The following is a 14,997-nucleotide window of genomic DNA, read 5'->3' on the forward strand; positions in this document are numbered from 1 at the left end:
TTCGGATGGCGGGGAAGAACAAACTGGGGAGGAGGGTGGAGAGAATAGTGCAACAATGAATGAATGGAAACCCAAAATCTCTGTAAATGTTTATGAAAATAAAATATAATTATAGAAAAAAAAATGGCCAAAGCCAGTCCATTTTGTCTCATGCCTAGAATGTCAATGTGCTCCATTTCACAACTTCATTTTCCAACATTTATACTTTGTACATTCCATATTCCAACTATTAAAGGATATTTGCAGCTTTTTTCCTTTTCATTGACTTCCAATATGCACTGTACCTCTTAATTCTACCCATGTTCTTCTATTGTTCATAGCGTTTTCAAAGGTCTACTTCAAAAGTGGATGTGGGCAATCCTGCTTCCTAATCTGTATTAACTCAGCTATACTAAAACATGTCCACTGTGGGTGACTGTTCAGATAATTGACACACCAGTGGCACAGCTTCCAGTATCACAGCAACCCACATGTTACATTATTAGTACAGCAAACTGACAAATGCTGTACTGATAACAGAATAGAGAGACTTAGGATATAATTAACATATGCAATTTAATCAATTCATCATCTGTGACTGCCATGGTTAGTAAAATCTGAGGAAAAGTCCTGAGTCTTCCCTGTGTGGGTATGGATAGTATCCTCCTACATTTAAAAATAATTTTTGTGATTTTTAACAAGGCTTACACAACATGACAGATGTATAGATGAAGCTATACAGAAAACACATCAAGAATCGTAAGTTGCCAAAATGTTAAAACTGTAATGGGATGACTTATGGAAGATGCAGTCATAAGGACGGATGCCTCTTGACAACACTCAACATGAATATGCATGTTATGTGCTGTCAAGTCGCTTGCCACTCACAGCGACCTTATGTACAATAGCCCTAAACTCTGCTCTGTCCATGCCAATCTCACTATCTCTGAAACACCCACCCTGATTACCCCAGTCACTGAATTAACCCACCTTATAGATGGTCTTGGCCTCCTGCACTGTCCCTCCACCCTCCCAAGCATGATGTCCAAGGACTGGTCCCTCCTTGCAACATTTCCAAAGTATATCAGATGAAGCTTCAGAATCCTTGCCTCCAAGGAGCCACCCAGTTTAACGCTCTTCAGGATGAACTTATTTCTTAGCAGTCCATGGCTAAGCAGTACATTCAGTACTCTTCTCCAGCACCACAGCTCAAAGGCCATCAATTCTTCTATCCTCCCTAGCCATTGTCCAACTCTCTGACATACCCTAGTCACCAGCCACCATTGCTCTTCAGTACTTTGGAGAGGTCCCTAACAGCAGACTTTTCCACTGGTATTCTCTGCTTTCAGTTAAGATCCATCTAAGATCGGCTACAATATCCCTAGTACCATGACCCCTTCTAAACCCAGCCTGGACTTCTGCAGTTCTCTGCTGATGTACTGTTCCAGTTGTTTTTGGATAATCTTCAGTATAATCTTGCTTGCATGTGAAAGCAATGATATTGTTCTGTAGTTTCTACACGCAGTTGGGTCACCCTTCTTTGGAATGGGAACAAATATACCTGGTCTTAATATTTAGCAACATTGAGAAAGACATTTTTTTATTTATTGAGAAAGACATTTATCTTTTGTCATTAAATATTTTTTATTCATTCATTCATTCATCCAACAATACTGATGTTTGTCCATCAAGACAATAAAACTGAGCTGTGAATTAAAGTTCTAGATTTCACAGCACCTGCTCTCTGTTGGCACCGAATGGAGTATCTTCCTCAAATTAGGATTTGCATGTTTGTATCTGATGTGGCTTGGATTTCACTCAAGTAGTTCTATGTGACTGCTTCATTCTCCAGTACACTTGATGGAAGATACTTAAGAGTGATGACTTAAAACTCACTTTAATTGGATCTCCAGTGTCTGCTCCCCCAGTTTGTTATGATCCACACAAAAATTAAAACAAAATAAACATGGTAGTAATACAAAAACTAAGAAATTTACAAAGCTGTACAGTAATTTGTTACAATGTTCTGTAGAGTCAGAACTGACTCACAGGTGACCCTCTAGTGGGCTTCCAGAGGCTAAAAAACGCACAGGAGGAGACTGTTCATCTTTCTCCTGTGGAAAAGTTGGGAGGTTTGAACAGTGTGCCCTTTGAGTTGGCAATGCAACTCTTTACCAGTTGGTCACCTTAGTTTTCTAAATAATTTAGTATTTAAAAATTAGACTGATACAGTCCATTACGATCTCTTAAAAAGCTACAGAACTATATAGATTTATGTAGTTTTTTTCAAGGGGGGGAGAAGAAAGAATGTTTTAAAGCATCTCTGAGAGTAATTCTTTTGGCTGGGTCATATTCCAACATTTTCTGAATGAGGTCAAACAGAAGCTCATGTTCAGCATCCTGAGAAAGCATCAATTCCTGAAAAGAACCAACATACATCCATTAGTCTTCATTGGCACTTTTTCGCCATAAAACTAAAAGTGGAAATTTGATTTTCACATTTAAGCAATATCCCAAACTTACTTTCAGAGGTTTACAACGTCTCGAAACATATCTGCCAGCAGAACTGTGCTCATCCCAGTCTAATCGATCATGATGAAAGTATTTACGTTTCCTAAAAGTCAATATTGTTAATAATGTAAACATAAATCCTTTTAAAGGGTGGTTGTATTGTTATTGCTGTTGAGTCCACTACAACTCATAGTGACCCTACACACAATACCTTGCACTATCCTGAGCCAATCTCACTGTCACTGACACACCTATATTCATTACTCCAGTTACTGTGTCAATCCAGCTCATCTGGGATCTTCTTTCTCTTGTGCTGTTCCTCTAACCTACCAAGCATGGTACCTTTCTCAAGATTAGTGCCTCCTGGCTACCTGCCCAATGTATGTGAAACGGAGTCTCAAAATTCTTGCCTACAAAGAGCAGCTTGGTTTCACCTCCCCAAGAGGGCTTTAAGTTTCAATTATTCTACTGCTAAATAAATAACTCAATGAAATCAAATGTACCTTAATATTATATACTATTAAACTTTGTTAAAAGTATCAGGTTTTATATTCAAACATGTAGTTGTTATGTATAAACTACAAGTACCATTCAAAACATTAAAGCTATGATGAAGGCTTTAAAAACGTCAGTGATAGAACGGCCTCTACTTTGGAAGCAAAATTTAACCTAAAAGAAAATCAATGCATTTGACACAAAATTTATGCATAAATGATTCAGTAGCATATAACTTCTTCATTCATTTATTTTCACGAAGTTGAAACCAACTCAATGTTGATCCTCCAGTGAGTTTTCAGGGGCTGTTAATCACATTTGTAAGAGACTGCTCATATTTCTCCTTTGGATCTCCTTCTAGTGAAGCTCCAGCACTACTCCTTATAACCCAGGCTACCCGAGTTTCCTGTATGGCTCATAACTTAATTTGCTTAATTACTTAGTTACTCTTCTATCCCCAACATGAAATTTAACAAAATATTTTCCTTACATTGTTTTATAAATTCTATTAAGGACACAGAATAAACTGGCATTAAGGAGGGGATTAACTAAAACATACCTGGTTTTCTGTATCATGTGTTTTGGTAAAGGTCCAAGAATTCGTTCCATCATTGCCAAGTGTTCCTTACTGTCATGAGTCTAATAGAGGGAGAAAAAAAACACAACAAATCCCCTTGATAACTATATAGTCTTTAAAACAGCTGCCCATTTTCTAGTCCATAGATAAGAAGGTTCTTCCTTCTTCAAAGGCAGATTATTTTAAAAGGTTTACTTTATTTGCAGTTGATATAAAAATGCTGGTGGAGGGGGGACTGGGCAATAATGAAAATTTCTTTTGAAAAAGTGAACTGGGGGAGTGGGCAGGGAGGAAAATGTGTAACAATGAATGAATGGAAATCCAAGTTCTCCATAAAACATTAAAATCTCAATTAAAAAAAGTTATTAAGGTCTGAAGAGGTTAGGGCACTAACGATTTCTTAAAACTGTATGGCGTTTGCTTATTTATACATCTATTAATAATCTATAAATGGGGGAGAGAAAGTATCGAAGTTTCATTATGTATCTGGAGTTAAAGTATCCATTCACAAGCACTTATGGGGGGGCAAAGCGACCAAGAGATCATTATTACTTACTGGAAATATAGCAAACCCAAGGTAGTATTCAATAAGAATGCATCCTATACTCCAGACATCACATGGCTGAGACCATCCTAGGGCTGCAAAGCAAGCATAGTTTTAGGAGACAGAAAAAAAAAAAAAAAGATCTCCCTGATGTTTATCTAAAATATGTATATAATCTGAAATGTAACTTGAAAAGATCATAAAGCATGCACTTAATTCAATTATAAATCATGTAAAGATAGGGCTTTTGGAGACTCTTAGTTTCAACTCTTAAGTTGGTCTTACAGGTCCAATGATTTGGGGTAGTGGTAGGAATTCTCTCAGCCTTCATTTCCTGAACAGTTAAACTGGTTTAACAGTTAAACTAGCTGCAGGAAGTAATCTATACTATTCCAGCACTAAACAGATTGAATTAAACATTTAACATTAAGCAGATAATGAAAAAGCTTTAAGTACTTCAATGTGTTTTCCTCTCAAAGATCTAAATTCCACAAAGAGTAACAACAAGAAAGTATAAATTTTAAATCCGCTTCAATAAAAAAATAAGCTTTGTTTCCGGTTAATAATTACATACCTAAAATAACTTCTGGTGCTCTGTAATGTCTTGTAGACACCAATGTACTGTGATGTTCATCATCATATGTTGCACTTCCAAAATCTACCACTTTAATATCTGGATTAATTAAGGTACGCTCATCACGTTTCTGGGAAAGGAAGAAAAAAAAAATCACAATTATGAAAGCACAGAAAAGGGGGGAAAAACCAATTCCACTGAAACTAGAAGGTCAACATAGAAAATTACCATTGTGGGGTTATATTCCTCCGTGTAGTCCGACTGTACAAATAAGATGTTTTCAGGCTTTAAGTCTGTGTGAGTCAATTTATTGCTGTGTAAAACTGACAATGAGACAAAAAAAAAAATTAAAATATTACAATATGAAAATCAAAACTTAGAAAAAGTCTCTTACAATCTTTAAAAATTATTTTAGTTTGTGAATAAGCTAACAGTTTTAAGCAGAGAAGAAAATCTTCTATGAAGCACACATACCCCACCATATCTTAACTTTTAATCAGTATTCTATTAAAAAAAAAAAAAGGCTAAATGATCTCTCATCAAAATGACTGTATCACTATATTCTGGATAGTTTAAACTGTAAGAGCCCGGGGAGTGCTTATAGCCAAACGATAAGGAACTGGGCTTTCAATCCTAAGGCACGCAGTTCTAATCCACTAGCAGTTCCTTGGAAGAATGATGGGCAATCTCCTCCCCTGCAATTTGGTGCCTCTGAAAATCCACTTGAGGACTGGCTCTGAGTCACTACTTAATAAAAACCACACGAATTTATAATAACTTCCAATTCTTATGTTAGGTCCTAATCCATCTGATTTTAAACTAGTTGTAATTAACTCAAGTTTCTGAAAGATATGTAAAGCACTTACAATTCACAGATTTGCATATCTGGTAAGCCATCTTCCTGATATGATCCATTCGAAATGGTAGAAAGCCATTTTCCTTAATGAAGTCATATGTACTGAGTCCCAATAGTTCAAACACAATACAAACATGTCCATGATGTTCAAACCACTCCAACATCCGAACACAGTGGCTACAAACACAAGAAAAATAATTTAAATACAATTTTTCACTATATAAAGCTATATGACATAGTTTTTCATGTTCTACTTTTATACTTACAATGTACTGTCAGGATCTGTTGTATTTAAGTGTTCCAGAACTTGTATTTCTAAGCGAGCAGCTTCACAGTATCTGTCTACATTTTTTACTATTTTTACCGCGACACGTCTATCTCCTCTGTTAAGATAAAAATTATTGATAAAGATTATTTCCATTATTCTATTACCTTCCTCACCAAAGGAGATGAGATCCTAAGGCAAAATAAAATTTCAATACGTTAGACTTCTCAAGTGCAAACACAGGATAAGAAACTTACGCTTTATGATCGATGCACTCTACTACTTTCCCGAAAGCTCCTTCACCTAATGTACCAACAATTTCATCTAAAACAAAGAAATAAACCTCAGTCACATCATGAAATAGACAAACTTTACTTATAATAAATGCTACCAATGCAGATTCTAGTTGAGGCTATATATTTCCTATCACTAGATATTTACTTTATTGATCAACAACATTAAAAACAAAAAATACGTATAATTATTTTTAGGTATAATTCCATTAACTTGCTTTCCTGCTCTGGAAGTTCTGAATAACATATTAAATTGCTAAAGAAAGTAAAGCACAATCAATCCACCCCACCAAGAAGAAATAACAAAAGAAAGGGGGAGCAAACAAAAAAACGATAGAAGGGAAAAGAATAGAAAATTAAAAAATAGAACAAAACAAACAAACAAAACAAACCAAAAAAACCCCTTCCAAATCTCTGAAATCTTAATCTATATAAAGATTATGTTATCTGAAAAGTTAATAAGTGTTGAAAAATATTCTATACATCTTGCACTTAGTACGTCTCCACTCTGACAGATCAGGTGACCCTCCTCATCATCCTCTACACTCCTGGTTCTTTTCCTTCGGTGACTCTTCTGGAAACGTCAAGTGGGCGGCACCAAGATCATCCAGCCAATCATTATACCCGAGTGAATTCAGGGCAGAATACGAATTTCATTCAGCGGGGAGATATTCAGGCATTCAGATACACGCCAGGCCACAAACGGTTGGCAGGAGCAATTTCAAATTCAGTCCCCAGAAATTCACAGGGCACATAGTTTATGTTAACAGGAGAAAAACATGGCAAGGAACAGATTTTCAGATAAGATACTCAAAGTGGCAAGGCAATAAAACATAATACAATTGTTTTCTTAAATTATAATTATAAAAATGCTTAGTTGTAGCATTCACTGAAAATATGATTTTAAGTTTCTAGTGTCCTAATTTAATGTGGTAACTCTAGGAGATAATATTTACATGTCAAAATAAACTGTGGCCAAATTAAGATTAAGCAAACCTAAGAAAATAAGCACTGGAACAGCAAATAAAATTAAAATTCTACTTTCTGAGGGAAAAATATCTGGCATACAAGAGTAATACTATGGTATTTCCAATGTCATCTGAGCTAATCTGCAAATTAATATACAATTTATAAATTAATTGCTGTTGCTTAGTGGGGGGAAAATTAAGAGAGCATGCGTTGCTATAACAAAGGAACATTTATGTCATAATTATACAAAACCAAAACACTTGGGCTTTTTCTATAATCTTCCACTTACTGAAACAGATTTCTTGAAATATTAAACAACACAGAAAGAATGCTGAAACTGAGTTGACTTCATCTTAAACAGATTTTCCCCCAATAGTGAAACAAATTAAATCTTCCTCTTCCACATGGGAAATAAAAATTTTCAAAATTGTTTTAAAAGAGCTCATACCCCATGTGAACGATGATGTGAAGTACTGTGGTGAATCTTGTGTTTGCTTTTATAACTACTTCTCCCACTTCCACCAGAAGATTTGCTACTATGGTTCTGATATCTGCTTTCATGGTGTCTATGGCGATGCCCAGGTTCACATCCTTGACTGTAGTCATTTCTGTATTCATCAATGTAGCGACGACTATGATAACCTTTCTCATTTATAGATCTGCTTTCCAAATAATGGCTAAAGAAATTTTAAAAAGTTTATTTCAATGCTGTATACTAATAGCAAAGTCTTAAATTCTCAATAAATCTTGTAGAACAGTATTTTTAATGTCTCCTATTAGAAACTGGGAAAAATGCTAATTAGTTATTTTAAGTGATTAAGAAAGTATTTCTTCACTGAATACATTCCCTTTTAATCCTCTCCTTACCTATCCGATGTTTTGGAGTGATTATATTTGCAGCGTTTATTCTCCCAAGCACGGCTATGTGATCTCTTCCTTTTGTAACCGCTGATGCTCCTCCATGTTCCACAATTCCAACCCTTGTCATCCCAATTAGGACAGTAAATTCTTCTTGAGTATCTCATCTACATAAAAAATTGTACAATACATATGATTGTAAGCAAACCAGTTTCTTAAAAAGTCAATTTTACTCTCTAGCAAGACAATCATAATGTTCTCATCACTAAATTATGCTAACTACATTTACAAATAAAGATTACTGCTAGAGCATCTGGTGGATTTGAACCATGTACCTCTGGGATTGTAGTACAGCTTCTTGACAGCCACTTGGGACACCAGAGCTCCCTTATTATGGAATCTTATAAGTAGTAAAACATTCAGCCTACAAAGGACATTTATCATACATAAAATCAAGGATATCTTCTTCACAGAAAGCTACAAAATGCTTATTCCAAGTACCACTTTTGAGGCTGGACAATAAAAACAGCATATTTTAAAAGTTATCTTAATACATTCGTTTCAGGGTTGAGAGGAAGAAGCCATCTTCCTTTCAAAAAGTTTCTGGTTTTTTAAGGTTGCACAGTGGAGTGTATTCGGGGCAGTGATGGGAGGGGGAGGGGTGTACCAAAGAAAGAATTTTTCTTTTACTTTTCAGAGAGTAGCGAACGGGAGGGGGGGGCGTGGCGTGGGGGCGTGGGCAGGGAGAAAAGTGCAACAATGAATGAACGGAAAAAATCTCTGTAAATGTTCATTAAAATTAATAAAATTTTTAAAAAAAGCTTCTGGTTTTGAAACATAAGACTTGAAAATGAGAAGATGGTAATTTGCCACTGTACAGTCCTCAACTTGACCCGTCATTTAGTTCCCAATCTAATTCTAAACAGAGAAGTAAACAAAAATATGTGGCATATACATTCACACGATGGAATATTACTGAACCTGAGTTCTAATAATACATACACCTTAAAAATAAGAGCAAAGCACACCTGAAACAAAATGCCCAGTATTTTATGATCCCACTTACGTAAAACACCGAGAAGAGAGAAATCCACAAAAGACAAACCTTACACCGCCTGCCCTGATTCACAGCTACCTCTCGAGCAGAAGCCATCTGCGCCCTGAGGTTTCCAAATCAGCGTTTAGAGACGTGATTTGTCAGCTATTTCCCTTCTGCCAAGGGCGGCTTTACAGGGGTTCCTGATTAGATGCCCGTGAGTTTGCTAAGGTTTAAAACAGTAACAAAAACAGAAGACAAAGCCCAACCGCGGAAACGCAGTGAAGTTCCCCGTCGCAGAACTGTTCACATAAAAATGCTCCTGAACGGCAGGTGTCCTGCTATGAAGCCTTCCGCGACCAGAAAAAGAACAGCCCGTATTTTTTTTTTTTTTACACCTTTCTCTGAAGGCTAAAACATAATCTGATGGGAGCTATTTTAAAAGAAGAAAACAGACTCAGCTGATTTTTGTTCCCATCTTTCATTCCTGTCTCAGGTGGGTTGGACCTCCCCTCCCGTCCCCGACAGTCACGTGGATCAGTTTCTCTGGAAATCATTTCTGTATTCATCAATGTAGCCTTCAGTGGTATCAACCGACTGTCCCATTTCACTGGCTTTGGGGACGTGTGTGATTTCTCTCCTGGAGCAGACCTGTTTGTCACACTTTATGTCCTTCCTTCTCCATCCACACTTTGCATTTCAGAACATCTATTAAAACTTGCGGGAGCTCTGGCGGCCTAGTGTGTAAGGACTTGCACCGCCACTGCAAAGGCACACAGTTCAAACCCACCAACTGCTACACTGAAGAATGATGGGCAATATGCACCTGTCCCCACGACGGAAAGCAGGGCTGGCAGCGGGGCGGCTGGCCGTTGCCAAGGCACACGGGGTACACAGGAACCCCCAATGGTAAGGAAGCAAGCAGGGAAATTCCTGCCGGGCAAGGTCAATAGACAGGCTCCCGACAAGTGTTACCAAACAAGCCCTCGGCGCCGACCCTCCAGCCGCGTCCCCGGGTGGTAATCGCGCCGACACCGCCCGGCTGGATTCGAACAGCGCCCCCCCCCCCCCCACGCCGCCTTGGGCTCAAACTCCCTACAGACTCCGCCACCAGAGGCGGGCGGACGCCCACTGTCACGGAAAAAAAAGGGGGTCCAAGTGCTGGGTATTGTACTTCGAAAACAAAAATAAAACCTTTCTTAAAAATGTTTTACTGGCCAAAACTACTATGAGATATCATCTCACCCCAGTAAGAATAGCAAAATATAACAGAACAGCAAGCAACAAATGCTGGCGAGGTTGTGGAGAAACTGGAACCCTTATTCACTGTTGGTGGGAATGTAAGATGGTGCAACCACTGTGAAAGGTGGTATGGTGCTTTCTCAAAAAATTGCAAATAGATATACCATTTGACCCCGCAACACCACTACTGGGAATATACCCAGAAGAGACCAAAACTGACACCCAAGCAGATATATGCACACCCATGTTTATTGCAGCTTTGTTCACAATAGCAAGGAGCTGGAAACAACCTAAGTGCCCATCAACAAACGAATGGTTAGAGAAGCTGTGGTATATTCGCACAATGGAATACTATGCTGCATTTAAAAACAAGGAACTCATGCAATATTATTCAAAATGGTTGACTCTGGAGAACATTATGCTGAGTGAAATATCCCAGTCACAAAAGGACAAATATTACATGATGCCACTGTTGTAGAATGGGACTGTCCTTGGGGTTAGGGAGACACTGAGTAAGATGGGTTCAATAATGTATACTGCACTGAAGCAGAGGAGGGAGAGAACCGTCTGAATACTGCATGGTGCCACTGTTGTGGAATGGGTCTGACATCAGGGTGGGGGTATGACAGAAAATACTGGATAAATTATTTTTTTTTTTTTATGAAATACAAAAATGCATTTTTAATTGAAAAAGTAAGCTCATCTATGTCACAGGGCAAAACAATAGAAAAGAAGTAATCTTAAATGACAGCCCTTCTACCAGGAGGATTTGTCCACACAACACACTTGCTGTGGCCTCTCCGTGTTCCCAGGTTCCCACCCCTGCCTGTGTATCAGCACCTCCAGACTCTCCCTAATCGTCATGACAGAATGTCTTTGACTGTGCTGTATATGTGTATATCTATCTATATCTGTCTATATCTATCTATATCTGTCTATATCTATCTATATCTATCTATATATCTATACCTGGTTATAAGTCTACCATTGCCTGCATGTATCCCACACTATGGACTTAGGTTAACACGTCTGTGTTTCTAGCTAGGGCTGCTTTTTTTTTTTTTTTAGAAAATACTGGATAAATTATGTATATTGTATTGAAACAGATGAGGGAAAGAACAGATTAGAAGTGATATATGATTATTATGGTTAGCACAGGAATCCAGAATCAAGGTTGCACAGAGAAGTGTACTGGGGTGGGGGTGGGGGGAAGGGACGTGGGAATTGTATACTAATGAAGGAACTTTTTTTCTTTTTTTTTCTCTCTTCGGAGGGGGAAGCGAGGTGGTGGGGAGGGGTGGACAGGGAGAAAATTGCTGCAATGAATGAATGGAAATCCAAAACCTCTGTTAAAAAAAAAATGTTTTACTGGCGAGCTCTGGTGTCCTAGTGTCAAGAAGCTGCATTGCGATCCCAGAGGCACATGGTTCAAATCCACCAGATGCTCTGCTGGATAAGGAAGGACAATCTCCTCCTGTACCAGTCAGATCTGATTTGACGGTACACACATTAAAAATTTTTTACTATTTAAAGTGAAGCAAAAGGGTCTAAAAATTTAAAAACCAACCCTCCTCCCCCCGCCAACAGCTGGAGGCCAGAGGTGCGCGCGACCATGAAATGGCAGCACGCTGCAGTCTCCCCGCGACCCTTCCAGTCAGCGGGGCCCGCCCTTCCTTTGCTTCCCCCAGCCGGTCTGTTTCCGCGGACGGCAAACACTCGACGTCACCATGACGCGCCACCCTGCTCGGCCCCTCCCACGGCCTACGAGAACGAGACTGAAACCCAAGCAACCACACAAACGCCCGGCAAAACCAGGGAGCGCCGCCTCCAGCCGCCGCCATCTTACCGCTCGGTCGAGCCGGCCGCGGAGCCAACGGGGCAGACAAGATGGCGCGCGCGCCGCCGCCTCCCCGGCCGCCCGCCTCCCCGTGACCGACAATTCAAGGGCACCGTCCCATCTGGCAAAGCTGCCATTCCCCCCGCCGGGATGTCGCGGATCCAGCCTAAACAGGCGGCGACAGGATGGGCGGAGCAGAGAAGACAGAGGTGCTGCCTTGGCGAAGCCGAAGGAGAGCGGGGAAGAACGGGTAGGTCGACGCGAGCGAGACAAGCAAGGGCAGCGAGTCTAAGACACAGGAAAAAAAGGCCCTGACACCCCGTCTGCCGCTTCTGGCGTCTTACCGTTCTGTCCAGAGAGTCCAAAACAATGGAGACAAAGCTTGCACCGCGACAGTCCCAACTGACAGCGTCAAAATCTGACAACAAAATGGAGCTGACAGCCGGGCGTCCCGACTCTTAACGAAAACAAGCCTCACGTCGTGCGTGCGTGCGTGCGTACTTGAGTCTCTGCGCGGAGGGGGCGGGCCTCAGAGGTGGGCGGGGCGTGCGTACAGCTCCTGTGTGCGCAGGCGCAGGCCGGCTCTCCGGCCTCGGTGAAGAGGAAGCTGGCGGTCTCCATGTTCGCCTCTATATATGTTTCCATTTTCATAAGGAGCTGCGCAGGCTTGAGCGGAAAAGCTTGCTTATGCTCTTTTGTCATTTTAAACAAAGTTTAAATTGCATATTGGTTTCCGATAAAGAAGATACTCTACGAAGCATCATGTGTTTCGAGTAACGTTAAAATTCCACCATCTGCTTTAAATAAGAGCCGTTTGGGGATTTTCGATTTTAGTTGGGGTCTGTTGTAAGAGCAAAACCCAGTAACCGCTGCAGTTGTGAAAACTGAGAAAAAGTTTATTTGGTAGATTTTGTAAAAGGTAAAAAAATAAATAATCTGGTTTGCAAGCAACACAGTTCCTCCTAACACCCAAAATTGCCACATCCGTTAGGAAATTTATTCAGGGTAGAATAAAACGTCACGTCAGTGTGCTAACAGATGTTTATACATCTTGCTTACATGTTTTCTCTCAGGTCCAGACCTAAGTCAAGGGGGAGAATAAAAGATTAAAAAAATACGAACAGCCTCACCCACCGCACTGAACCATCACCACAATGGAATGTCCCTCCCTGAAGACCCTGCTATAAAAACCTGCCTCACTCCACCTTGGGTGTGGTTCTCCCTGGTCAATCTCTTCTCCAGACCAAGCAATCTCGCCCAGGAGCCCCCTTAATAAAGCTGCTTTAAGCTTGCTTGCTTTCTATCTCTGGTCCCTTACTTGAGTCCTTAGCCTTACATCCAGTGCGAAGATGTAACATTTTCTCTAATATGGGAGATTTTTTTATAAGAGTAACTGAGGAGAATTGGAATCCCAGAACACTTGATTGTGCTTATGCAAAATCTATACTAGGACCAGGAAGCACCAATGAAACACTGAATAGTTCAAAATCAGGAAGGGAGTGCATCACCGATTCGTCCTGTCTCCACACCTTTTCAATATATATGCAGAACAGATCATTATGGAAGTTGGGCTTTCTGGGGAAGAAGCATCAGGAATGGAGCAAACTTATCAACAATTTATGACATAACCTTGCTTGCTGAAAGTTAGGAGGACCTGAAGCGCTTGCTGCAGAAGGTCAAGGACTATAGTGTTCAATATGGATTGAAGCTCAGTATCAAGAAAACAGAGATTCTCACCACTGGGCCAATTAGCAGCACCATGATAGCTGGAGAAGAGATTGAGTTTGTTAACAATTACAGCTTGCTCAGATCCACAATCAACACTATTGGCACCAGCCATCAGGAAATCAAAAAAACTAATTGCACTTCTGAAATGGCTTGCCTTCAGAAACCCTATGAACAATGCTCAGGCCTTTCATTCGTAGGGTCGCTAATGAGTAATGAGTCGTCTACTACTCGACAGCACCAAATAACAATAACAATGATGACAGAGAGAGAACTACATTGGCCTAGTGGACAGAAAATTATGCTACCAACCTGAAGGTGGGTGATTTTAATCTGCGGCCCTCAGGCTAGGTTCAAATTGTTTTCCTGTCAGACATTCTTCTAGTTAGTATAGCACTGACCTGTGCATTGTTGTACAGAGATAACTCGTGCTTGCTGTGACTGGAACTTCCCGACTGAAACAAGCCTGGAAGCAGGAGCGGCATCCACTTCCAAAATGGCTTACTTCTAGAAACCCTATGAACAATGCTCAGGCCTTTCATTCATAGGGTCGCTATGAGTGATCTAGGACTCAACGGCACTGAACAATAACAACAACAATTGCAGTAGGTAAATCTGCTGTCACGTGTTAGGTATTCACACTGGTCTCAACGAAGGGACCAGATAGAAAGAGAACACAAAGAAGCTTTATTAAGGGAACTCCCAGGGGGCATTTCTTGGTCTGGAGTGAGAGACAGAGAGACAGACCTGGAAAAACCACACTAAGGTGGGTTGGGCAGGTTTTTATAGTAAGGGTCTTTTGGGAGGGAAGGAAGGGGCATTCCATTGTGGTTTAACTAGGTGGACATGGCACTTCACTCGTTTGTTGACATGTTGATATTCTTCCTCCCCCACCCCACCCCCATTTCAAATGAGTTGGTTTAATTCCAGGTAGTACAGAATTCTGGGCATAACAAAGAATGAAGAGGGGACTCTGCCAGGATTCTGGATTGTTTTTGTTAGGTATTTGCACTGGACGTAAGGCCGAGGACTCAAGGAAGGGACCAGAGAAAGAAAGGAAGCTAAAGAAACTTTATTAAGGGGTCTCCCAGGTGGAATTCCCTGGTTTGCAGAAAGAGAGAGAGAAACAGGCAGAGAGACAGACCAGGGAAATACCGCACCCTTTAGGGATTAGGGCACTAATCCACTTTTAAAATCCAGTTTAGTGGATTAGGGCAGGGTTTGTTGTTTTTTTTT

At 40.2% G+C, this 14,997-nt stretch overlaps 1 protein-coding gene across 1 annotated transcript; it reads right to left on the reverse strand.

Annotated features, from left to right (window-relative positions):
- Nucleotides 1–2,241: 2,241 nt before the first annotated feature.
- Nucleotides 2,242–8,088, reverse strand: CLK1 (CDC-like kinase 1). Its single transcript, XM_006903628.1, is given in 12 exon segments — nucleotides 2,242–2,397; nucleotides 2,503–2,593; nucleotides 3,545–3,624; nucleotides 4,119–4,201; nucleotides 4,681–4,810; nucleotides 4,909–5,003; nucleotides 5,547–5,713; nucleotides 5,803–5,919; nucleotides 6,059–6,125; nucleotides 6,578–6,668; nucleotides 7,512–7,740; nucleotides 7,931–8,088. Coding segments are annotated over 12 exon segments (1,464 nt in total).
- Between the last annotated feature and the right edge of the window lie 6,909 nt (nucleotides 8,089–14,997).

This window comes from Elephantulus edwardii, unplaced genomic scaffold (genome assembly GCF_000299155.1).
Source record: "Elephantulus edwardii isolate Elephantulus edwardi_28Jun2011 unplaced genomic scaffold, EleEdw1.0 scaffold00075, whole genome shotgun sequence".
Lineage (NCBI taxonomy): Eukaryota > Metazoa > Chordata > Mammalia > Macroscelidea > Macroscelididae > Elephantulus > Elephantulus edwardii.